The sequence below is a fragment of the Anabrus simplex genome, chromosome 1 (genome assembly GCF_040414725.1).
Source record: "Anabrus simplex isolate iqAnaSimp1 chromosome 1, ASM4041472v1, whole genome shotgun sequence".
Classification (NCBI taxonomy): Eukaryota; Metazoa; Arthropoda; class Insecta; order Orthoptera; family Tettigoniidae; genus Anabrus; species Anabrus simplex.
In genome coordinates this window covers 1562376317-1562401758 of record NC_090265.1, presented here as the reverse complement: position 1 = coordinate 1562401758, position 25442 = coordinate 1562376317, and the positions used below count along the sequence as shown (strand labels likewise).

The 25442-nt window shown below is 41.6% G+C and overlaps 1 protein-coding gene across 2 annotated transcripts in view; it reads right to left on the bottom strand.

Moving 5' to 3' along the window:
- LOC136880707 (midnolin-A) overlaps positions 1 to 25442 on the bottom strand; it is a 235636-nt gene that overhangs the window by 76339 nt on the left and 133855 nt on the right. For both annotated transcript variants that reach the window (XM_067153319.2, XM_067153320.2), the window contains exon 4: positions 615 to 1523. In XM_067153319.2, coding sequence (XP_067009420.2) covers positions 615 to 1523 — 909 coding nt within the window. The remainder of the gene's footprint in view (positions 1 to 614; positions 1524 to 25442) is intronic.

Here is a 25442-nt window from a genome sequence, read left to right as displayed (position 1 = left end):
GTTCATCTCGTGATCATTTAACCACTGGACCTACAGGTATAAGCAGAATCCGAACCAGGGAAGTGATTCATATTTTTTAAATCCCACATGCATTGGCCGGGATTCGAAAGCCGGCCGCTTTGGTGAACTGCCAGCGAGTATGTAACTCTGATATCATGGATATGAGAAGTGAATTGAATTTATTGATAATTTACATGCCACTGAGGCTGTAGCGTCTTCATATAATAATATACAGGTTTAGGTTTATGAACACACTAACTAAATGTTTATAATATTAAAATATTAAATATTAGACTTTAAAATGAATTAAAATACAGATACCAAATCCAGTAAAATTAAAACATGCATTATATAATAAGAACACAAAACATTAAGCCTATTTATTATTTTAGACAACAAGAATCTAAAGCAAAAGCAGTGAGAAAAACAATTTTCTAATATTTATAGACAAGAATGCGAGATCTCAGCCCTTTCCGTACTCCTGCATGTCTATTACTGGGAGGAATTTGAGATAAACAGTTTTGAAAAAAGTCACGATGTTTTGGGTTGCTGGTTACCGATATTTCATGAACTAAGAATTAATAACTCAGAGCATGTATGACAAGTAGGCTTACCTCTGCTGGATCACTCCTGGACGTAAGCACTTCTGAGGAAAGTTGTTTCAGTGTCTGGGTTAAATTACGCGATGCCTCTGCAAGAGCACGGGTGTCCAAAGTTGGTTTCGCGGGTGGTTCGCACTTGCACGCCGTGGATGAACCGGTAGTAAGGGCTCCTGAACTAGAACAAGAATGGGCTGCGACGGTCGACGTCGAAGTCTGGCTATTACTACTATTACTACTACTACTGCTGCTGCTGCTGCTGCTGCTTGTAGTTCCGACCGCAGTAGTTCTAGTCAGTAAGTTAGCGGCATCCTCTAACGACTTGAGAGGCGACTGAGAGACAGGCACAGTAGTCCGTGGAGTATGTACTTGAGCTGGATCGGGCGAGGAGTAGGCGGAGGATGTGGACGTAGAAGGGGAAATTTCCTTACTATCGGTACTAGGGCTAGTTTCCATTGGCTTAGGAAGGAACGCCGAAAGAGGAGTTGAAAATTTGAACCGAGAAGAGGACGTTGTAGTGGAAGTGGTTGACGCTGCTGACACCGAGGTTCTTGTCTCAGAAGACAGCGGGATGAGCGGTGGCGGCTGTGGTGTTGTACTTGTGCTAGTACTGACGGGTGTAGACGATGGTGACGAAGACGACGACGATAATAATAAGGGACTACTACTTTTCGGTGACGACTGTTTCGGCGATGATGGCGACGACGATTTCGAAGTTGCTGCGGTGGCAGAAGTGGAACCTGTCATGACGGAGGACAGGGATGATGCTAGCGAATTCCTGGACGATGAGGTGAGGAGACTAGGTGACGAGCGTCGAGACGAGCTTGGAGTCACAGTAGACAACTGTAGCTGAATTAACATCATGTGGTCCCCAAGACGCATCGTGAGATTTAGCGGAGCCTTCCCCGACAAGAAGTCGTTCACCTGTAACCAAAAAATGGTTATCAGCAATTAATGGGATGGTGACATTATTCCACATGTTCTAAAATAATCAAAACAACAATATAGAGCAATTACATATGTGACTGAGACATTTGCAATACACTTCAGCAAGAAAACTTCTACGTAAACGTTGTGGTGGGTGTAAATTGAAAATTCTAATAGCATGATGGGATAAAGGAACACAGGGCAATTACAGTGATATATAAAACATGGCTTTAAAATATACTTAATACTTGGTTCCAAAGTTTCCGTGACTAAAAAATGCCAACACACTATTCGCGTGAACGTCTTTCTATGCATATTTCTCCGAAAGTTTATTTCGAATTCTGTTTTCTAAAATATTGTTTGGACAGGAAGATTTAATTGGCTCCATGAAAAGAAGGTATGTAAAACTCTATTTATAAGAAAGTTACAGGTAAAACTGTGGAGTATGACTAACCTCGCTATATGACTGGCTGACATCTCTGAAATTACATATTTCATACGGAGTTAGTTTACTGATTATAATTCTGTCATAACATTATTTTACTCATACAATTTTACAGACATCGATTTATTGCGGGGGGAAAAAACGGAATTTGAACTATCAATAATATTACTGCAGTTTTCTCACTTTAAATAACGAAAACTAAAATATAATGAATTAATAACTTACAATAATATTTTTAATATCAACAGATAATGGTAGCTGACTAGTGGCAAGCTGACATTGACAGACGAGCATAATGCTGCGTTTTATTTCTATTTTGTAATTTACGCCATAACCTTCTTCACTACATGTGCATGTTGATGAAGAGCGTAACGGCAACATCCGGGCACATGTCACTCAAAACTGCTGCGAGGAACGCTACCTAGTGCAATCTTTCAACGCATCACTTTATTGCCCGACAGTTTTTGTTTTAACTGCGAAATATGTGAATCTTTCTCGCCGATTGTACACACGAAAGATGTGCGTATTCTACAACATATTCGCCCAATACTCCTACATAACCATACTGAACTTTATGTGTGGCCGGAATAGCTGTAATATGTTGAAATCGTTTTTCAAGATACAGTATCTTTTTACCTATTCTATCGCAAACAGAGGTACCTTCTGAACAGTAATTTGCTTGGTCTTATTTCTCAAAAGCTTCAGCACTCTGTACCTTCTTTCCAGATTTCACAGCCACTGACGCCATTCGTTTTATTTGGCTAGTGATGGGATGATCGAATACTTTTAATAATCGAATGAGTTTCAAATACCATTCAGTTGTAGTGATGGCATAATCGAATAACTTTAATATTAGAATAACTTCCAACCGATTGTTTAGATAATCGAATAAATAATCGATTAAAATAATCGAATGAGTTTCAAATATCATTCAGTTGTATCGCATAGAATATTCGGATGAGTCATGAATCAATTTTTCAGTTTAAGTGTGACGGGGGATAATCGATCGAAATAAGCGAATAGATGAACTCTTATGAAAAATAGAAAAACGTCTTTTTCCAGACGTATCTCCAAATGTTTAAACTAAATGAGTGAGTTCACTGTCTTAATAACATCACTTTCCATTCGATTATTTCGAAAGCATTAATTCCAATACACTTTCAAATGAATAATCGAAAACATAATCTAATGGAAAATTCCATTATTCGATTGCCTCATTCATTCGAATGAATAATCGAAAAATAACCAGAGGGAAAAATCACTATTCAACTGTTTCATTCATTCGAATGGAGTTTCGAATGAATAATCGAAAAAATAATCGGATGGAAAAACATTCACTATTCGATTGCCTCATTCGTTCGAATTAACAATCGAAAAATCGAATGGGAAATATCGAATAAAATGAAATAGAATAACCGATTATTTTATATTCGATTATCCCATCACTATCTACAGCCCATTTTTCATGGTATGATTTGAAAAAGTTCCATTGAATTAAATTCAAATATGGCAGAAAGTAACGTCAAATTGATCAGGACCGGGCAAGTTGGCCATGCGGTTAGGGTCGCGCAGCTGTGAGCATCCATCTGGGAGATAGTAGGTTCCAACCCCACCGTCGACAGCCCTGAAGATTTTCCGTGGTTTCCCATTTGCACACCAGGCAAATGCTGGGGCTGTACTTTAACGCCACGGCCACTTCCCACTCCTCGGTCCTTCCTATCCCATCGTTGCCATAAGATCTATCTGCATCGGTGCGATGTAAAGCAAATAGCAAAAAACAGTATATTTATTCTTAAAATGGCTCGCTGCTCCATCAGAAAACAAGAAAACTACTTCAAGGTTCGGGACAATCTCCAACACGAGAGCAAATGACATCATCTGAACTTCGATGTTACCATTTCCTCTAAGCAAGTGGCTGGACTGAGGAGGTGTGCAGAGTATTGCAAGTGCAATGTCAGTCGTCAGTCATGGTGCCGTAGCGGGAAACTACTTCACTGTAGAAGAACATGTTCCAATGGTTACGTGCCAGATGCGACCGTGTCGGATGCGACCAGGCCATTATCGTGCCAATAGCTACCGAGTAGATAAGCATCGTGCCGCATGCGACCCATCAATCACTTACAATTGATATGCAATAAGGGCTGTCACCAAGTGGCAGATTGCTTATAAGTAGCTAACTTGGTATTTTCTAAAATAAAGGTCTGACACCGTGGTTAGCAGGTTCGAGTGCCGTTGGTCGAAAGGAAAATATAATAATGGCTTTACGTCCCAGTAACTACTTTTACGGTTTAAGGAGACTTCGAGGTGCCGGAATTTAGTCCCGCAGGACTTATTTTACGTGCCAGTAAATCCACCGACACAAAGCTGACGTATTTGAGCACGTTCAAATACTACCGGACTGAGCCAGGATCGAACCTGCCAAGTTGGAGTCGGAAGACCAACATCTCAACCGTCTGAGCCGTCTGAGCCACTTAGCCTGGATGAAAAAAATTTCACCATCAGAATGTTGGCCGGCAGGGTAGGAAAGTTGGTGGTAGATAGTTTCTAATCACTAGATTGCATGCCAAAAGCCTGGATTCAAATCCAAACCTTTTCGCAGTGTTCAAACGCAGTGAGGGGATATGATGCTGTTCATTGTGATTCGGCCGTCGGATGGAGACGTAAAGCATTGAGCAGACCCCTTGGTATTATTTGAGAGGAGTAGGCTACGTGCCGAAACCGGGTTTCATCTCTCCCTACTTCATTATCATATTCCCACATCCAGACGCACAGGCCGCCCACGGGAGTCAGGTAGAAAGACCTGCACCAGGCAAGCCGAACACGTCCTCGGACACTCCTGGTACCAATAGGACCGAGCTCGATAGCTGCAGTCCCTTAAGTGCGACCAGTATCCAGTATTCGGGAGATAGTGGGTTCGAGCCCCACTGTCGGCAGCCCTGAAGATGGTTTTCCGTGGTTTCCCATTTTCACACCAGGCAAATGCTGGGGCTGTACCTTAATTAAGGCCACGGACGCTTCCTTCCCACTCCTAGCCCTCTCCTGTCCCATCGCCGCCATAAGACCTATCTGTGTCGGTGCGACGTAAAGCAACTAGGAAAAAAAAAGGTACTAATAGGACACTATAAGTAAGTAGGCCTAAGTCGTAAATAATTTCAGAGAATTAGGATTTTTTTTTTTTTTGCTAGTGACATTACGTCGCACCGACAAAGACAGGTCTTAAGATGACGATGGGATAGGAAAGGGCAAGGAATGGGAAGGAAGCGGCCCTGGTCTTAATTAAAGTACAGCCCCAGCATATGCCTGGTGTGAAAATGGGAAACCACGGAAAACCATCTTCAGGGCTGCCGACAGTGGGATTCGAACTCACTATCTCCCGGATGCAAGCTCAGGGCCGCGCGCCTCTAACCGCATGGCCAACTCGCCCGGTGGGAAAAGACTTAAACGCATCACCATGTTTCGTGTTGTAAAACGAGTTTCCCTCAGAAGTGTTATGTAAAGTAGGGGCAGTAGCTGCTTATAGGACTTATTGAAATGGCATTGCACTTCGTTTAGCTTACCTTATCTTGGGTGATGACACAACTTATCAAGTGGCAATTTGCTTGTCAACGCCGGTCGCATCCAGCACGGTTACAAATTATGCGGTCACTAGTGGCACGAGTCGCATGCGGCACGGTCGCAACTGGCACGCCACCGTTCCGATACTATTTTGTTGATGAGGTGACGTAGGATCCGGAAGGAAATTTTATTCCCTGTGTAGACGACTTTCCCCATGTTTTTCATGAATGACTGGCTGACTGACCAGAATCTACCATAAACAAATAGTGTCCTTTCAAAGTACTAAGAGAATTAGGAAAATTATACTTTATAACAATATGCATACAGGAAAACTCTCATTTTGACATATAAAATGGCGAGGTTGAAAAAAAATACTTGTAAATATCAAGGTATGGAAAATAAAAGTTATTTGGTGCATTTCTCAGTGTGCTCAATATCACAGGATTTGATGTAAGATATGGGCTATTGCAAAATGTTTTTCCGATGTTTCCTTCTGTAATACACGAGATCTTAAACTATAAACAATCATAATTCTTTAACAAAAAAGTAATATTAACTAGGCAATTTACGCCTCGGTATGACATTTTCGTGTAATTATTCTATAATTAAATAAATCTTACCGAACATTAATGAAAATGCATACTTAAAGAGGAGGGAGTGTGGACAGAAAGAACATGGCGTGGAAAATACATCGATCAAATGGTACACAAGAAATTTCCAAGCGAAGACGAAGTTCATAATCCCTAAAACAACAAATCGCTAGGATGAGTAGGGGAAGATCAATCAAGATATCCGGTATCCGTTCTCAGTACAGTGTTTGAACCTAGACCTCCGAGAGATGCAGTTTCCTAATCCTGAAGAAAACACAAAAGATGAAGAATGGACAGTCTTCAAGAGAGAGATCAGTAGAGCTGCTGAAAAAAAGGAAGGAAGGAAGGAAGGAAGGATCAATGGATAACTCAGGAGATACTAGACCTGACTGACGAATGGTGAAAGTACAATGATGCAAAAATGAGCAGAGCAGAAGAGAATACAAGCGATTAAAGAATGAAGCAGATAGAAAGTGCAGGACAGCTAAGGAAGAATGGCTGAAGGAGAAGTACAAGGATGTTGAAATTTGTATGGTCGTAGGAAAGAGTTTTCTTTTTCAAGTTGCTTTACGTCGCACCGACACAGATACGTCTTATGCCGATGATGGGACAGGAAAGAGCTAGAAGTGCGAAGGAAGCGGTCGTGGCCTTATTTAAGGTACAGCCTGGTTTGAAAATGAGAAACTACGGAATACCATCTTCAGGGCTGCCGACAGTGGGGCCCGAACCCACTATCTTCCGAATACTGGATAATGGCCGCACTTAAGCGACTGCAGCTATCGAGCTTGGTCGTAGGAAATAGTGTTGGCTACTAAGTGTATGATTCGAAGCAGTGTATCGATTCATTCAAGTATCCGAGTGAATCGATTCACTTCAGCTGACTCGCAGCAGACAGTGCTGAGTAGCGCACTCACGGGTCAATAAGACAACACACACATGGCTCACTACCGGGACACTAGACATTGGCGGGGAGACATACATAGCCATGGCACACTAAAAGAATCGTACGCTTAACGGTCTCTCGCGCTCAGTTCATTTGAAAATACCCACTTGCATTCACTACCCTCTTCTAACAGGGAGGTTTAAATAATAGATGCATATATTTGCAGTGTTAAAAAGGTAGTTAAAAAATCCCAAGTACCTAACTTGTAAGTAGGTAGGCTATTAGGTTCTTCTATTTACCGAATTGGTTTAATCAGTATTTTGTAACTAGTTGACTTTCAACAATTAATTAAACTCAGCTCTCTATTCTACCCACCTGGCTGAGTGACTCAGACAGTAGAGGCGCTGGCCTTTGACCCCCAACTTGGCAGGTTCGATCCTGGTTCAGTCCGGGCGAGTTGGCCCTGCGCGTGGAGGCGCGCGGCTGTGAGCTTGCATCCGGGAGATAGTAGGTTCGAATCCCACTATCGGCAGCCCTGAAAGTGGTTTTCCGTGGTTTCCCATTTTCACACCAGGCAAATGCTGGGGCTGTACCTTAATTAAGGCCACGGCCGCTTCCCTCCAACTCCTAGGCCTTTCCTATCCCATCGTCGCCATAAGACCTATCTGTGTCGGTGCGACGTAAAGCCCCTAGAAAAAAAAAAATCAGTCCGGTGATATTTGAAGGTGCTCAAATACGTCAGACTCGTGTCGGTAGTTTTACTGGCTCGTAAAAGAACTCCTGTGGGACAACATTCCCACACCACGGCGTCAACGAAAACCGTAAAAGTAGTTAGTGGGACGTAAAGCCAATAACATTATCTAGCCTACCCTATGAGTCATGCTCATGACCACTCGAAAAGTCTGTTTTATATAGGGAAGAACCGCTCGGTATTCTCCCAGTTCGTATGTTGTATCATTCCACAATACTTCAATAATCGAATCACGAGATCAGCGGTGTACGGAGACAGTGAGTAAGTGATCCAACTGATGCAATAGCTTGAATAAAAAGATGTTTAATCAGAAAACCAGCGGACTACTGTACATCTCGGGTAGCCTATACAAAATGTGACAATTTAAGAAATCCTCTGCTGATAGAAAAAGACACTGTCAAAGAAGACAGAGCTAGTTAGCCGTGCGTTTAGGGTCGCGTACCTATGAGCTTGCATTCGGGGGATGGTGGTTTCGAATCCTACCGTCGGCAGCTGTTAAGATGGTTTTCCATTTTCACACCAGGCAAATGGTGGTGCTGTACCTTAATTAGGGCCACAGTCGCTTCCTTTCCACTTCTAGCCCTTTCTTATCTTTCTTACGCCATTAAGACCTATCTGTGTCTGTGCGTTATAAAGCAACATATTTGATTTATATTTAATACGTAGGCTACTTATTGTTGACAAAGGTATTTTTTTTACGTCTAATTCTGTATATATAATAGAGTTGTGACCTTCAGAAAACTGTGGTAAACCATAAGGTAGTGTAAAAAATTTCAGTTATGTCAATTATTATTATTATTATTATTATTCACTAAGGTTTTGTGCTGTATTATAAGCATGCACAGTACTGCACAAGTACCTATTTTTGCCTGCATTTCAATATTTAATTTGTTTATTTTGTATTATGAATATAACGAAATTTCCAAGTTCTTTGAAATAATTTAAGAAAAGACTAGGCAAACAACTGATAGAGAATCTCCCACCAGGGCCACAGCTCTAAATGCAGATCATAGATGATAGTGTGTACAAATATTTTTCATCTAATTCTACATAGTTATTTAATGAAGTTGTCGCTGTGAGGGGAAGGCTTTGTGACATCAAAACTTGATGCGAGAAGTCGCTGCAGGAGAAACGTGAATCTGAAAACGAGATGACGCACAGGAAAGCAGTTCATAGAATGAAGACCAGATGGCAGCAGCAAGCATTGAATGGTGTTGCTGCTGCTGCTGCTGCTGCCGCCGCCGCCTTGAGTACATACTAAAGAGGATAGAAGAGAACAGAGATGAAACTCTATAATAAATTTCGGTGCCAACCTACAAGGCGCTAGTAGTTTCAGTCCGCAATCAGAGATACCGCCCGAATTGTGTCACGGCCGCGATTGTGTGCAATACCTTACTATTATTAACAACAGATAGCGCAGAGAAGTACCTAACTTCCGGCGTAGTGATGCACATCCAGTTATGCACACTACAGCTCCTCCACCCTTACCCATAAACCCCCTCCCCCAACCGCCCGACGATTATAATGCAGTTCTACTATTTCCATTCCCAATAATTATAATTCACATGCTTTTTATTTTCACAGTACTATGTAGTAAATAATGACCTGATACCCCTAATTCGTATGGCATACTATGTTATTGAGAGCATAACCTCAACCATAACCTCTCACCTCATAGTAGCTTTACCTTGAAATGAATGACATACTACCGCAAAACTGATATTATGGCAAATAATGCATCCCTTCAAAAGCAATACAGCAGAGCACAGATTACGCAAGGGTATAATATCAGTATCCAAGTATCACATGAAAAAGAACAGAATTAATTGCACTGAGACAGGAAATACATAGAAATACACTAATATAACAATTCAGTTCCCAGCCCCTGAGGTGTACTCATACAGGAAATATAGGATTTCCGGAGCATTTCCGAAGATATACTTCTAATAAACAAGCACAAGGAACAAATTTACAGCAGACGCATGGGCACTTGAAATTCAAAAAGTGAAACAGCACCATGGAAACTATCGCTTAAAATCGATATGAATTCGATCAAATTTAATCGATTGGGTAAATTCTGTTTCGATGCAATCCAGCAATATTATCTCCATAATACTTGACGTTATATGACTAATTCTTTCTCAGAAGGGCCCACTGACTGAAGTCAGACATGAAATTCTTCACTTCGAGACAAACGACCTTTAATTATTAAAATCGCTCATCACATGCCTACTTGCCTGACGTCTACAGAACCGGCCTACAACTATCTACACATTGTGAATGACCTCCAGCGCCATCTAAAAACTGCGACTGGAAATACCTGAAGCTAGCTACAGATTGGAACCAGAAGCCCCATTGGACTTTTACCCGGGTGGTACACACCACACAGATGCAATTGGAACGGTGGCTCTCGGGCTCATTGTATCGATTCAGTAACGTGAATGGAACCAAATGAATCGATTCAGTAAAATGAATATCCCATCATTACCTGTCTATGCTAGTGTTGGCTACTGGGTGTATGATTCGAAGCAGTGTATCGATTCACATGACCGGCGAGCTCACGGCACAAAATTCAGCTGACTCGCAGCTGACAGTGCGCACTCAAGGATCACTGAGAAACAATACACACACGATTCATTAGCGGGACACTACGCACTGGCGGGGCACCAAACTTCCACTGCAGCGAGACATACAAAGCCATGGCACACTGAAAGAATCGTAAGCAGTCACGGATCAGTGACAACACACACACGGTTCATTATCGGTACACTTGACATTGGCGAGGAGCCGAACTTCCGCAGTAGCGATACATACAGAGTCATGGCACACTGAAAGAATCATTCGCTATAACGGACTCTCACACTCAGCTCCTTTGAAAGTAATAACCACTAAACAGACGGATCTATTTGCAGTGTTAGTAAGGTGGTCAAAACATAATTCCAAAGTACATATCTTTTAAGTGGGTAGGCTATTAGGTTATTCTACGCAGTTCAAAAAATAGAACATGTTTGTTAACGTATGCCATGCTCAACAAAACAATACCTCACACTCAGGTATATTACCAACTAAACCTTTATTCCTCACCGTTGAACTGTACAGAAGAACATCGATGAATTCGCGTTCTTTTTCAGGACACAAACGGAAATGTCCAAATAGGGGCGAAAACAAACTGATATCAGTCCTCCAGGGTGGATTTTTATCACAGGTGGAGAGCTTCAGTATGGTGTATGTCCTCCACGAGCATTTATCATAGCTTGGCACCTACGTGGCATGCTCCGTATAAGTCGACGGAAACCACGTTGCGGTATCAGGTCCCATTCTTCAATGAGAGCCTGTTCGAGGTCTTTGAGAGTCTGTGGTGGAACAGGACGCCCACGAACACTTCTGTCAAGCCTATCCCACACCCCCACACATGCTCGACGGGATAAAGGTCGGGACGCACTGATGGCCATTCGATCTCTTGAATGTCAATTTCTCGCAAGACAGCTCTGGTGATGCGCGCAACAGAAGCCCTGGCATTGTCGTGCATGAGTACGAATTCAGGGCCAACACCGTATGCAGCAACCAACACATGCTATAGTAGTATCTGCTCGATGTACCCCACAGCGGTAAGATTACCACGGACGACAACAAGATCCGTACGACCATCAATACTGATGCCACTCCGCATCATCACAGAAGCTTGTCTGAATCGGTCGCCTTCCTGGACATTTGTCATGTACTGTTCACTACGGCGTCTCCATACAGGGTGACGTCCATCACGCTGTGTCATGGGAAATCTGGACTCGTCTGTGAACAATACAGGTCTCCATTGGCGAAGTTGCCAGTTCACGTGGGTACGGGCAAGCAGAAGGCGAGCTGCGCAATGTTGCTGCGTTAAACGGGACACTCGAACAGGACGTCTGGGTCGTAAGGACACTTCTCTTAACCTGTTCCGTACTGTCTGGTCAGACACCGTAACTCCAGTGACCCTCCTGAGGCCTTGTTGCAGTTCTCTGGCAGTTGCTGAACGACGCCGCAGCGCACAAATGGTCAGACACCGGTCATCCTGTGGGGTTGCCATGCGTCCACGACCTAGTCCATCCCTGCTTGTGAACCGGCCTGTCTCATTGTAGCGACTCAACAAGCGCTGAATAACTGACGGAGAGACATTGAGATCCACAGCAACACGACGAAAAGTCTATCCTCATAGGATCAAAGTGACGGCCCTTGCGACTTGAACCTCGTTAAGATGTCTCATGGACTGTGCTGGATGACGTACAACGTGCTCAAATGACCGCAGCAGTCTGTGTACCTCACAACGACAAACGGACGCACCGCTATTCACTTTGTTTTGAGGGGGTCACCTGACAGTGTAATGCATGGCTACGCCTTCAGATGGAATACAACTTCGATTTGACATACCCTGAGTAGATGTCTCAAGGTATGCTGTACGACCATTGGATACCCATCTACCAAATTAACGTTCACATACCAGACGTTACAAAACATTTTATCCTATTTTTTTTAACTGTGCATTTACCGTGTTAGTTTTATCAATCAGTATTTTTATAACTAACTGACATTCGACAATTAATTACACTCAGTTCTGCAGCTTACCCGCCTGGCTGAGTGACTCAGACGGTTGAAGTCTGTCCTGACTCCAACTTGGCAGGTTCAATCCTGGCTCAGTCCGGTGGTATTTGAAGGGGTTCAAATACGTCAGACTCGTGTCGGTAGATTTCTGGCTCGTAAAAGAACTCCTGCGGGACTAAATTCCGGCACCTCGGCGTCTCCGGAAACGAAAAGTACTTAGTGGGACGTAAAGCCAATAACATTATCTAGCCTACCCCTGACTATGAGTCATGCTCATGACTACTCGAATTTGTCTGCATTATATTGGGAAGAACCGCTCGGTATTCTCTCCGTTCGTGTGCCCCACCATTACACAATACAGTAGAGTCTCGCTCATCCGACCTTCGCTTATCCGACATTCCGTGTTATCCGACACTGGTAGACTTAATTGGAACTTTTGGTGGAGACTAAATTCAGGCAGACCCGGTGTGGAGGGTGCGTCCATGGGACAAGCACTGGCCTGACCGCTGGCGGTAGGGCAGTTTTTTTTCTCTCAAGGACAGGTGCAGTGAGTCTTCAGTCATTGTTCATTGTAGTATTGGTTGGGTGCGGATGTTATAATTTTCATATCCTCTGTGTGTATAGCGAGTACATGGAAGAAACTGATTGTTTCTCTGGAAGACAAGTTGAGTGCATTTAAGTCACTGGGCAAAAATTCTTCAAAATGTTGCTTCAGATTATGGTGTTGGATGTGTTACAGTGGGAGACTGAAAAAAAAAAAAAAATCAGAGGGAAGAATTTCTAAAGTGGTGCTCTACCAGAGCAGAGAAAAACATTGAAAAAATGTGAATACGAAAAAGTAAGTGAAGCACTATTTCTTTGGTTATCTCAACACCGGGAAAAGGGCCTGCCAATATCTGGCCCCATTCTGCAGGAAAAGGCTGTGTATTTCCAGAAGAAGTTTAATTAAGGGGACCCTAATTTTCCTGCCAATGCTGGGTGGCTTGATGGGTAGAAAAACTGTACGGCATTATGCAGCATAATATCTGTGGAGAAAAGTTTCTTTTCGTAAGACATCTGCAATGTTTTCGTTCAATACTGTACAATTGAATTTATAATTCAATAAATAGAGTACCGTAAAACATGTCATTGTTTTAGTACTAGAGTATAGCCTTCCTCTTTGTTTCAGTTTATTTTCAAAGTAATTCTGTATTATCCGACATTTTCGGTGATCCGACGTACTCCAGGTCCCGTTTAGGTCGGATAATCGAGACTCTACTGTACTTCAATTATCGAATCACGAGATCACCAGTCTACGTGGACAGTGAGTAAATGAGCTGACTGATTCAATAGCGTAAATAAAAAGATGCTTAATCAGAAAACCAGTGGGCTACTGTACATCTCGGGTAGCCTATTCAAAATATGGCGATTTAAAAAATACTCTGCTGATAGAAAAATACGTTTTCAAAGACGACCGAGCTAGTTGGCCGTGCGGTTAAGGGCCGCGTACCTATGGCCTTGCATTCATCAGGGAATGGTGGGTTCGAATCCTACCGTCGTCAGCCGTAAATATGGTTTTCCGCGGTTTCGCATTTTCACACCAAGAAAATGCTGGGGCTGTACCTTAATTAAGGCCACGGCCACTTCCTTTTCACTTCTAGCCCTTTCCTATCTCATCGTCGCCGTAAGATCTATCTGTGTCGGTGCGACGTAAAGCAACTTATTTGATTTATATTTAATATGTAGGCTACTTATTGTGGACACAGGTATTTTTACATCTAATTCTGTATATAATTATAATATACTTGTAATTTCCAGAGAACTGTGAAAAACCATACGGTAGTGTATAAAATTTGAGTTATATAAATTAGTATTGTTCTGTGTTGCAATAAGCATGTATAGCATTCCACAAGCGCCTATTTTTTCCTGCATTTCAATTTTTAACTTATTTATTTTGTATTATGTACTTACCGAGAATATAATGAAATGTCTAAGATCTTTGAAATCATTTAAGAGAAGACTAGGCAAACAGGGAATCTCCTGCCTGCGCGACAGCTCTAAATACAGATCAATGATGATTGTGTGTGCAAATATTTTTCATCTAACTCTGTATACTTATTTAATGGAGTTGCCACTGTCGGGGAAAGACTTGTATGCAAAGAAGTGGCTGTAGGAGGACCGAGAACCTGAAATCTAGATGACGCATAGGAACGGAGTTCATAGAATGAAGACCAGATGGCAGCAGCAAGCACTGAATGTTGTTGCTGCTGTCTTATCAGTACACCCTATAGATGCAATAGGGTAGATGACTAATGAGCCGTGAATCGGCTCACTATCGATTCAGTAATGGGAACGGAATCAAATGAATCGATTCAGTAAAATGAATCAAAAATCCCATCACTAGTCTATGCTACAGTTGAGAGAAACGCGTCTTCACTCATTGGAAATAATTTTGTTATAATTTAACAATCATATTAATTAAGAATGAAATTTTAAAATATGAAATCTTCAAACGAGCATTATGCTAGCCGTGTCTTTTGGTATGTCCTAAAAATTAATTTTTTTAATGATCCACCCAGCCTCTGTGAGGAATATTTTAATAACTAATCTGTCCTCTTCCTTCTGACCTTTTGCCAGTTACCTGGGGCAGCACTTAGTACGGAGTTAGCCTTGTTTCGCGGCCGGATGCCTTTCCGAACACCAGCCCTCTGTGGAGGGATATATAACTATTGTATGTTTGTCGTGTGTGATGTGTTGTGTGTATTTGAAGATGCGTATGAATACGAACAGAAACCCGTAATCCCCGATCTACAGGAATTAACACACGCGATTCAAATCTCCCACTCAGCCGGGAATCGTACTAGGGCCCTCTGAACCGAAAGCCAATACGCTGATCATTCCGTGTTTGTGATTATTGTTTTAAGAGAAAGTACAACTGGCTAACCATCCTCTATTAACACTTATGAGAAGGAAAATGGAACAGACCCGACACTTCGAAGAATGAAGGCATCACCAAAAGAAAGAGAAGGGTCACGAAGCGCTGACCATTCAGCCGAAGCGTCGGAGGGGGCACATAACTGAACATGCATGGTTTATTACGATTTCGGGGAAGAGAAGCGATAATTAAGGAACAGGAATTTTGTTATTTTGACTTCTTCCTTTTCTTCTACGTTGAGTGAACTACGATGTTCCCCCCCGACAAGGAAGAAATGTTCAGAATCTCCTTAAAGTCTCTTTCACAAATGTATACATATGTATTAAATTAGTTGAACTGGTGGTCAAGCCTGTGCCAATGATACACTGAAATAATTTTCTTACGGGCTGAGTGCCCCAATTTGGCAGGTTCGATCCTGGCTCAGTCCGGTGGTATTTGAACGTGCTCAAATACGTCAGCCTCGTGTCGGTAGATTTACTGGTACGTAAAATAACTCCTGTGGGGCTAAATTCCGGCACTTCGACATCTCCGCAAACCGTAAAAGTAGTTAGTGGGACTTAAAGAAAAATATTCTTATCATCATCATCATCATCATCATCATCTTACAGCAATAAGAGCTGACTGGATTCGAAACTGATGGCCTTAAGTTTCAAGACTACCGCGATAACCATTACGCGACAGGCCCACAATTTTTCAATTGTGAAATTTATGATACTATTTAACAATACGGACCATCAAGTTTGAATGTATTACAGACCCTCAAGTTTGAATGTATTAGAGTTCCATATTTGTTGATATTGTTCTTTTCTTCTTTTTACGTCGCACCTACACAGATAGGTCTTACGGCGACGATGGGAGAGGAAAGGGCTAGGAGTGTGAAGGAAGCGATCGTGGCCTTATAAGGTACAGCCCCAGCATTTGCCAGGTGTGAAAACGGGAAACAACGGAAAACCATATTCAGGGCTGCCGACAGTGGGGATCGAACCCACATCTCCCGAATGCAAACTGATAACTACATGACCCAAACCGCACAGCCACTTGCTCAGTAATATTATTGGTTTTCCGTCCCACTAACATTCTAGTACAGTATTTGGTTGATTTCTTAATATAAGGGGCATAGAAGGTAACCTCAACACAGATGCGAGGTCATGACTATTTTAATACTTGCGGTCCTTACCAGTTCCCATGTCATTATCTTATTGGGTAATTTGTTCAGCGCATAACACTTTTCGTGGAATACAACTGCAACGAGAGATTATTTAGTGATACATTAGGTTTGTTCCAACACGAACAGGAACAGTTTGCAAACTGCCTGATGCATGCGCGGTAAGGAAATAGCGTTCCAAACAAACTTCAAACTCAAACGCGGACTGTTGAGTCTGTTGTTCCAACAGACTGTGGACCGTTCATGAACCAGTTTGCTGACTGGCAAAGCAGTTCGTGGTCCAGAACAAGAACTGTTCGTCAGTGACATGCGCAGTACACCAAAATAACTGAGCTGTACATTGTGGTCCACAGCCGTGAACAGCTGATCGATCATCATCATCCTGCGGGACACATTATGGGTTAGAGCCCTGCGCGGATATACAAAATAATATCCGCATCCGCGAATGGTTATCCGCATCCACAAAATAGTTATCCGCTGATAATTTAAATATTTAACTACAGTGTACATTACACCCAAGGTATTGAAACGGATAGATCTGTTGACAGAATACAATAGCTCTGATACCTGGCACCACAACTCCTAGTCACAGGCTTATGAGGGATTTTCTCTTGCTACCGACGTATTGACCTTTGACCCTTCCTTCCATTAATTGCGGGCAAAAGCCAGTTAGGTTTAGGGCAGATTTACGGCTTTTTGGTCTCAAGGCTTTTTATGTATCACTATTCTCCCATACCAATGTAAGGGTCGCCTAACCACAACAAAAATAAGAGTATACCTGAGTGAAAATCAATAAATATCATCATTTAGAAATTATCAGCAAAATTATCCACACTGCCATAGAGTTTGTATCCGCCAAAACACTAAATCCGCGGATATCCGCATCGGTGCAGGGCTTTAATTATGACTAGTTTACATCAAAGTTAATAAACAATGTTTTTTTTATAGTTGCTTTACGTCGCACCGACACAGATAGGTCTTATGGCGACGATGGGACAGGAAAGGCCTAGAATGGGAAGGAGGCGACCGTGGCCTTAAGGTACAACCCCAGCATTTGCCTGGTGTGAAAATGGGGAAACCACGGAAAACCATCTTCAGGACTGCCGACAGTGGGGGTCGAACCCACTATCTCCCGGATGCGAGCTTACAGCGGCGCGCTCCTAACCACACTGCATAAACAATGTTAACGAAACAAAGTTAATAAAAATTGTTAATGAAAACATTTCTGAAGATGTTAATAAACTTTTGTCAACAAACTTCTTCAACATTGTGTCCACACCAAAATAGCCGTAACATTCATTATTTTAGTGCCAAGTACAATTAGACAAAAGCACAGACGCGAAGTGTGGCAAAGAAAAACATTGAAAAAGCGAGTAGAATTACAAGTTTGGAGAGAACACTTATGTGAGAACTTTTAATTCATGATGCAGCAGGCTTTGAAAATTTTCTTGTGAATGCCCCCTCATGACTTTCAGTTCTTGTTGACAGTAATTGGGTCTGAAATTGCAAGTAATGATACAGATTATCGGAAAGTCGGCTATTTTTTTTTATTGGTATAACTAAGATTCCTAGCAACTGTTGACTCAGATTTTTCACATAGGCCTATACCATACCTATTTGTCTGGAGTATCAAAACAAACAATTTCAGTTATTGTGACTAAGGTGTTTGAAGCTTTATACAACAATATCAAGGAATTGGTAAAGGTACGACATAAAGAAAATCTTCATTTAACCTAGTTAGGATAGTGTTATTTTGAGGATATACAAGCGATTATGGGAGGTTAGGTTATTCAGCGAGGAGCGAAACTGGAAATGAAACTACAGCTAAAAGAATATCATACAGAATTAAACTTACTGGATATTAGAACTTTCGCTTGCGATTTGATAGTCAATTTTTAGAAGGAATAAGACATCATCGTATTCCGTGCCACGAATCTGCGTGCTCTAATTATATCCTTGCGCATGTGCGAAACGAAATGTTAAAGAAAACACGAAAAGTTAATGAAAAGTTTAATTCACAAAAGGTAAAGAAATTTTGTTTATCAACATGTTCGAAAAGTTAATGAACACGCTATTTTATTTATTAATATGCATAAATGTTCATGAACATTGTTTGTTAACAGTTAAACAGGTATTACAATTAAATGAAAGTACGGCGTTATTATACAATTAAATTAAAAAGTCATATTTGGCTACACACTAACAAAGTAACAGACACTAGGTAATAAGAATGATACATGACGATATTGAAGGCGATTCTGATGATTTTATGCGAAAAGTTAACTTTTCACTCCAGTGAAAATGATCTGGAGGGTACATCACAATTTCCCAAAAGCGAAAAATGATCATTATTTAGGCAAGTTATTAATATCTTTACTGGTTTGCATTTATGTTTAAATGATATGTTACAGTGAAATAAATAATTTGGTAATCAACAATCTCTTTCTCTCTATTATACACAGTAGAAGAAACAGTGCCTTGCTATGATACTGAAATGTTCAAGAAGCATTAACAAGCAGAGCAGAACAAGAACTGTTTAATTATCCTCAAACGTGATGACCACGAATCTCCCGCATAATTGTGAATGCATGCGCACTGCGCATTGTGGTTTTTCTTGACCGTTCACGAACCATTCCAAACAGGCTGCTACCGGGCGAGTTGGCCGTGCGCGTAGAGGCGCGCGGCTGTGAGCTTGCATCCGGGAGATAGTAGGTTCGAATCCCACTATCGGCAGCCCTGAAAATGGTTTTCCGTGGTTTCCCATTTTCACACCAGGCAAATGCTGGGGCTGTACCTTAATTAAGGCCACGGCCGCTTCCTTCCAACTCCTAGGCCTTTCCTATCCCATCGTCGCCATAAGACCTGTGTCGGTGCGACGTAAAGCCCCTAGCTAAAAAAAAAAAAAAAAAAAAACAGGCTGCTGTTCAGCGACGGTTCGCAACGAGCACATAACTCGCGCATGCGCTTACACCAGTCCATGAGTCGGTAAGAAACCGTACGCAAACTGCTTGTTGGAACAAACCTATCATACACAACACGCTACAAGTGGCAATGTGTTATTGAAGAGTTGGTCACACCAAGCCATGTAGGTGGCAGCTGAAAACCACAAGCTGTCCTCCGATATTGGCATATTCAAGTATTTGGTACAGCTGACCAGTAAGATTGCGCATGCATGCCTTCCCCCCCCCCCTTGTGCCACCTGTTCAGCGCTCTCGCCGTTCAGGCGGTCTTAAGTATTGGTGAGCGTACCGACCAATGAGAATAACACATTTTTCTTCAATAATTCAAATATATAGGCAATAAATGTTTATGCTTTTAAAGACACTGTGCAAACCTACAGGCCAAGAGCTTTCGTCAGAATGCTTTACGATGACGGCCGGTTCAGTCGGTTCAGCCACTCTCTCAAAATCGATGTTACAAAAATCAACCTAGTGTTTTAAACATATGGATGATAATAATAATAATAATAATAATAATAATAATAATAATAATAATAATAATAATAATAATAATAATAATAATAATTTGCATATTGAGTGGTTGTAGCAGTGATTATATGGTTATTTACTCATATGCTGTAGGCCTAATTTATTTAGGAAAGGATTATGAACGGGGAAAAAAGCAAGCAAGCTTGTAGTTTTAAGTGACCGCTGATATCGAAATAATTCACATGGAAACTCCAGTGTTACGTGGATTACGGACCACAGAGACACGATTTTTATATTTCGAGAACCTCGCATGTATTGGCCGAGATTAAGAATGAATTCTCCTTCCTGATTGCAGAAAGGGCTCCCAACATACATACTGGATAATGACAATGAAACCTGTGGACATTACACAACAGCCGACGAAGTTTGAACAGTGCTCTTAAATTACCTATACATTAGAGTTTGTAAACTGTAAAACTTTAAATATAGTTTCGTTTAAGGGCATAAGGATATAAGAGTCATTATCCTCACGTACTTGTTAGGGTTGGCTGTCTCTTTCAGTAAGTACGACAAATGAATGGAGTGGAAACAGCCAGGACAACAAGAACGCACCATAGGATATTAATATTTACAGTATCTATGAAAAAATGGTTTTAAGGACTGTCAACAATGGTATTCAAATCCACCTGACTATGGGTATTATTAGAACTACAGGACATGAACCACAGCGACGTGATTTTCCTTTTAAAAATCTCAAATTGGTCGGGACGTAACAGTCAGTGATGCCACTCCGCTATCACACCATTTTACGTCTACCGTATACTAAAAAAATTAATTCACATGAGGGAATAAATAATATATATACATGTTTAACTGGAAAGTACACGTCTAATTAAGATACCCGTCGCCTATAAATACCACAACATTGTACGATTATGTTAGGCAAGAAGCGACCTTGCTCCACTTTCTCCCAGAGAGAGCGAGCGAAGGAAACCCGCAAGAAGGCATTCAATGCGAAACAATTATCAACGAAGTCGTTTAACTAGTTGTCACAGTTAATTCATTCCTAATAAATACTGATAACACCACAAAGCAAGTAAGCACGGCGTACTACACGGCAGTGGGCATTCCCTACGCCGGGAAGTACCGTAGTTAACGAATTTTCATAAAAAAAGTAATAACCGTTTGACCAATTTTACGTCATGCTAGAGGTATCTTTATAAGGTACAGAACTATGTCTTAGATCAACAATGATCGAACAGCTTTAGTCGTGCCCGGGTTGGTTCACTTCATTATTTGACTTCCTGACGCATCTCCGTAACATTGTTCCATCTCAAAATTATAAAAATTTCGGATACAAAGTTAAAAGATGTCGATGCAAAGATGCTAAGTACAGGAGAGCTACAGTAAATCACTTTCTTATTCATACGTTTTCATATTGTGAAAAGAGCGGTATATTTTTGACATTCAAATGGATGTTATAGTATTTGTCTTTTAAGAAATGTATTTCTGGTATATTTCTTTACAATGCCATACAAAAATAATATTTACAACATACAGTACAAATTACTCGAGAATATAACAAAACATGGCCTTTTCCTACGTCACATTGTTATTCATACAGACGCCAGGTCTTCAACTAAACATATGAATGTAATGAACCATAGCACCAATCCTGGTACTTTATGGAGTAACCCTTGGCTTTAATGACAGCTTGACACCTACGCTGCACGGAATTTACTAGCCTCTTACATCTTTCATTGCTGACACTACCATTCTTGGGTCACCACTCGTTTTAACTCATCTTTGGATGAAAACTTTCTGCTGTGACTTAAAAAACGCCCATAAATGTTTAATAGGATTCAAGTCAGCAGACTGGGGAAGTGTTTAACTGTTCTGGAATGTTCCAAATTAATAACTCCTTGCTCAGAGCAGCGGTATGTTTGGGGTCGTCATCCTGTTGAAACATATAGGTCGGTAGCATTCTCAATTTGTCGGCACTTTGTTTTAACATTGTTCTTCAAAATATTATTGTACACTACTTTCTCCATCGTGCCTTCAATAAATTGAGTATTCCTCCACCTTGCGCCGACATACACCCCCACATCAAAACAGATCCACCTCCGTGTTTCACTGTGGGAATTGTATTGGCCACATCGTTGTCCGTATTGGTCTGTCTCCACACCCTGCGGGCACCATTGGAACCAAACAGGTCGATTTTAGTTTCATCGGAACAGATTACAATATTCCAGAACTCCTGGCCCTTGTTTTCGTGTTCTTTCGCAAAGAGCAGCCTTGCAGCATGGTTCTTCTTACTTAAGATAGGGCCTCTTCCTTTGTACACGGGCATGGTAAACGTGTCGATTTAAAACTCGCCGGACCGTGTAAGTAAACATTTTCTCCCCAGTAACAGCTCCCAGCTCTGCCCACAGCTTTGGAGCACTTATGAGAGGGCTGGATTTCACTCGCCTCACAGTAAGCCTTTCTGATTGTGGACTTAGTTTCTTTTGTTTGGATTTTCTTGGCACATTCTTCACTGACCGTACTTGAACTTATTCACGACATACTGAACAGTAGAATAACTTTCCTTCACCATGAGTCCTATTTTTTGCAGGGAGTATACTGTAAGTGCTAAATTGACAATTGTCTGTTTCAGCTCCTAGTCATGCTCTTTACCCTTGCCCATTTCTACCAGCACCCTCACAGGTCTAGGACGAACACAGCCAGCAACACCTCTCCTCGCACCACACCTACTTACGTAGGCCTATGCCCCGTTCAATGCTGTCTGATGACGCCATCTATACTAGTGTATGAATAACAAAGTGACTTGAAGTTTTAGGAGTGTATGCAGTTTTTATTTGTGTAAACACAAATTATTTGCACTCATAGAAAAAATTGTGCATTGAGTGGTTACGTCTTGTTATTATATTCACGACACACAACTATAACTCAATTTCCGTTAACTATACAGGCACATGGAACGCTTTATAACGAAATGGGTTGTGTATGAATAGGAAAGTGACATACTGTAGCTAGGAGGGGGCAATCCAGACCTGAAGGGCACGATATAATTGTTTTTAAATGCATACTTAACCAGGGCAGGCACTGTACAATAGGGGACGAGATGGTTGTTTGAGTCATCAGTCCATAGACTGGTCTGATGCAGCTCTCCATGCCACCCTATCCTGAGCTAACATTTTCATTTCTACATAACTACCGCATCCTACATCTGCTCTAATCTGCTTGTCATATTCATACCTTGGTCTACCCCTATCGTTCTTACCCCCTACACTTCCCTCAAAAACCAACTGCACAAGTCCTGGGTGTCTTAAAATGTGCCCCATCATCCTATCTCTTCTCGTCAAATTTAGCCACAACGATCTCCTCTCACCAATCCGATTCAGTATCTTCATTCGAGATTCGATCTATCCACCTCACCTTCAGCATTTTTTTGTAACACCAAATTTTAAAAGCTTCTATTCTCTTTCTTTCTGAGCGAGTTATCGTCCTTATTTCACTTTCATACAATGCCACGCTCCAAACGAAAGTCTTCAAAAACATTTTTCTACTTCCTATATGAATGTTCGAAATGAGCAAATGTCTTTTCTTAAGAAAGGCCTTCCTTGCATGTGCTAGTCTGCATTTTAAGTCCTCCTTACTTCTGCCATCGTTAGTTATTTTACTACCCAAGTAAAAATATTAATCTATTTTCTTTAAGACTTCATTTCCTAATCTAATACTTCCTGCATCACCTGACTTCGTACGACTGCACTCCATTACTTTTGTTTTGGACTTATTTATTTTCATCTTGTACTCCTCACCCAAGACTCCGTCCATACCGCTCAGCAACTTCTGCCGTCTCAGATAAAGTAACAATATCATCGGCAAATCTCAGGGTTTTGATTTCCTCTCCTTGGATTGTGATTCTCTTCGCAAATTCCTCTTTGATTTCCTTTACTGCTTTCGAAAATATAACCGAATGGAAAAAATAATCGAATAATCTATCATTTTGTATTCGATTGTCTCGCCAGTGCTACGAACGGCTTATTTCCCTCGACCACAATTCAATATGTAGTACACCGACCTTTGTTACGAAGAGATTTAAAGACACTGAGGGAACCTCAAAATAACACGCAGGTCGCAAGCATGTCCGTGACCTGAGACGACAGTCTGAGTATCGATGAAACGCAAGGTTAATGCCACGAATCAACAAGGTTTAACGCAAAGTGCTGACAGCTATAAAAAATACTCAAAGAGGGAAGGAAGCGGGCGTAGCCCGGCATTTGTGTGGAGAACAAGTGGGGAAGCATGGAAAACCACTTGAAGAGTTGAAGTGGGAATCGAACCCTCTCTACTCAGATAACCCCTTGTCCCAAATCTCCTGATCATTCAAATTATTGAATCCTATTACTTATCTTTAAAATTAAGTTTAGATGAAATCTATTTAGAAATAAAATGTAATCGGAGCTTTACGATTATTTGCTAACCTTAGGAATAACCCGGAAATATCGAAGTTTGAGAATGGGAATGTAACCACCTGTATGGTGATACAAGCAAGGTCAGGGGGAAACTTACTACAAACTCGCAAATGTGTGCCTGCACAAAAGGTGTTTTTCAGAATCACAAAACAGCACAAAGTGAGGGGGAGGCTGAAGACTGCACGTGGCTCCTCTATCCATTTCATTCGCTACGCCAGATGCAGGGAGAAATGTTATTTCTCTTTAAAGTGCTTTATATCATCTTAACATAAGATGTCCCGTAATTGAGAAATGACGCTGTTGATTCATTTGTCAGCTATGAACATAAATAAAGACTTCAAAATACTCTGGTAACTTGTTATGGTAGTCACTGTAGTACTGTGAGAGTCTAGGGTTGGGAATAGAGGTTTAACACTACATGAGCCATTAAAAAGTTTTGACGTTGAAAAACTTGCATGACAAAAAAATATTTCCCGAAAAGTGGTAAGGACTAAATGAGTCTACGCTAGCAAATTATTTTATTTTATTTTTGCTATTTGCTTTACGTCGCACCGACACGATAGGTCTTATGGCGACGTTGGAACAGGGAAGGAATAGGAAGGAAGCGGCCGTGGCCTTAATTAAGGTACAGTCCCACCATCTGCCTGGTGTGAAAATGGGAAACCACGGGAAACCATCTTCAGGGCTGCCGAAAGAGGGATTCGAACCCACAATCTCCCGGATGCGAGCTCACAGCTGCGCGCCCCTAATCGCACGGCCAACTCGCCCGGTCGCTAGCAAATTAGTCGTCGTCGGCCACTACTCGTATCCGAGTGTATGTTTTCCACTTGCAACTCATATACAGTCCGTTTTGTGTAAATGACGGTGATGACTCATCAGGCCAATTCTTGCATAGAACATGCGATCACATTTAGCACACCTGAGAGAAGGGGGTGGACGTGGTTGAGTGAGTTTTCTTCCAAGACGAGCCTCTGTTTGCAGTCTTCGACGCTCAGTTTCAAACTGCCATACAGCAGTGGATGTGACTGCGCGCCAGCAAGGGCGATCTTCAGCAAGTGTGTGCCAATCACTGGGGGTCAATGTTTGTGCTCTTCATTCTTCGAGCTGATCCTTGTAGCGTTACAGAGGTGCA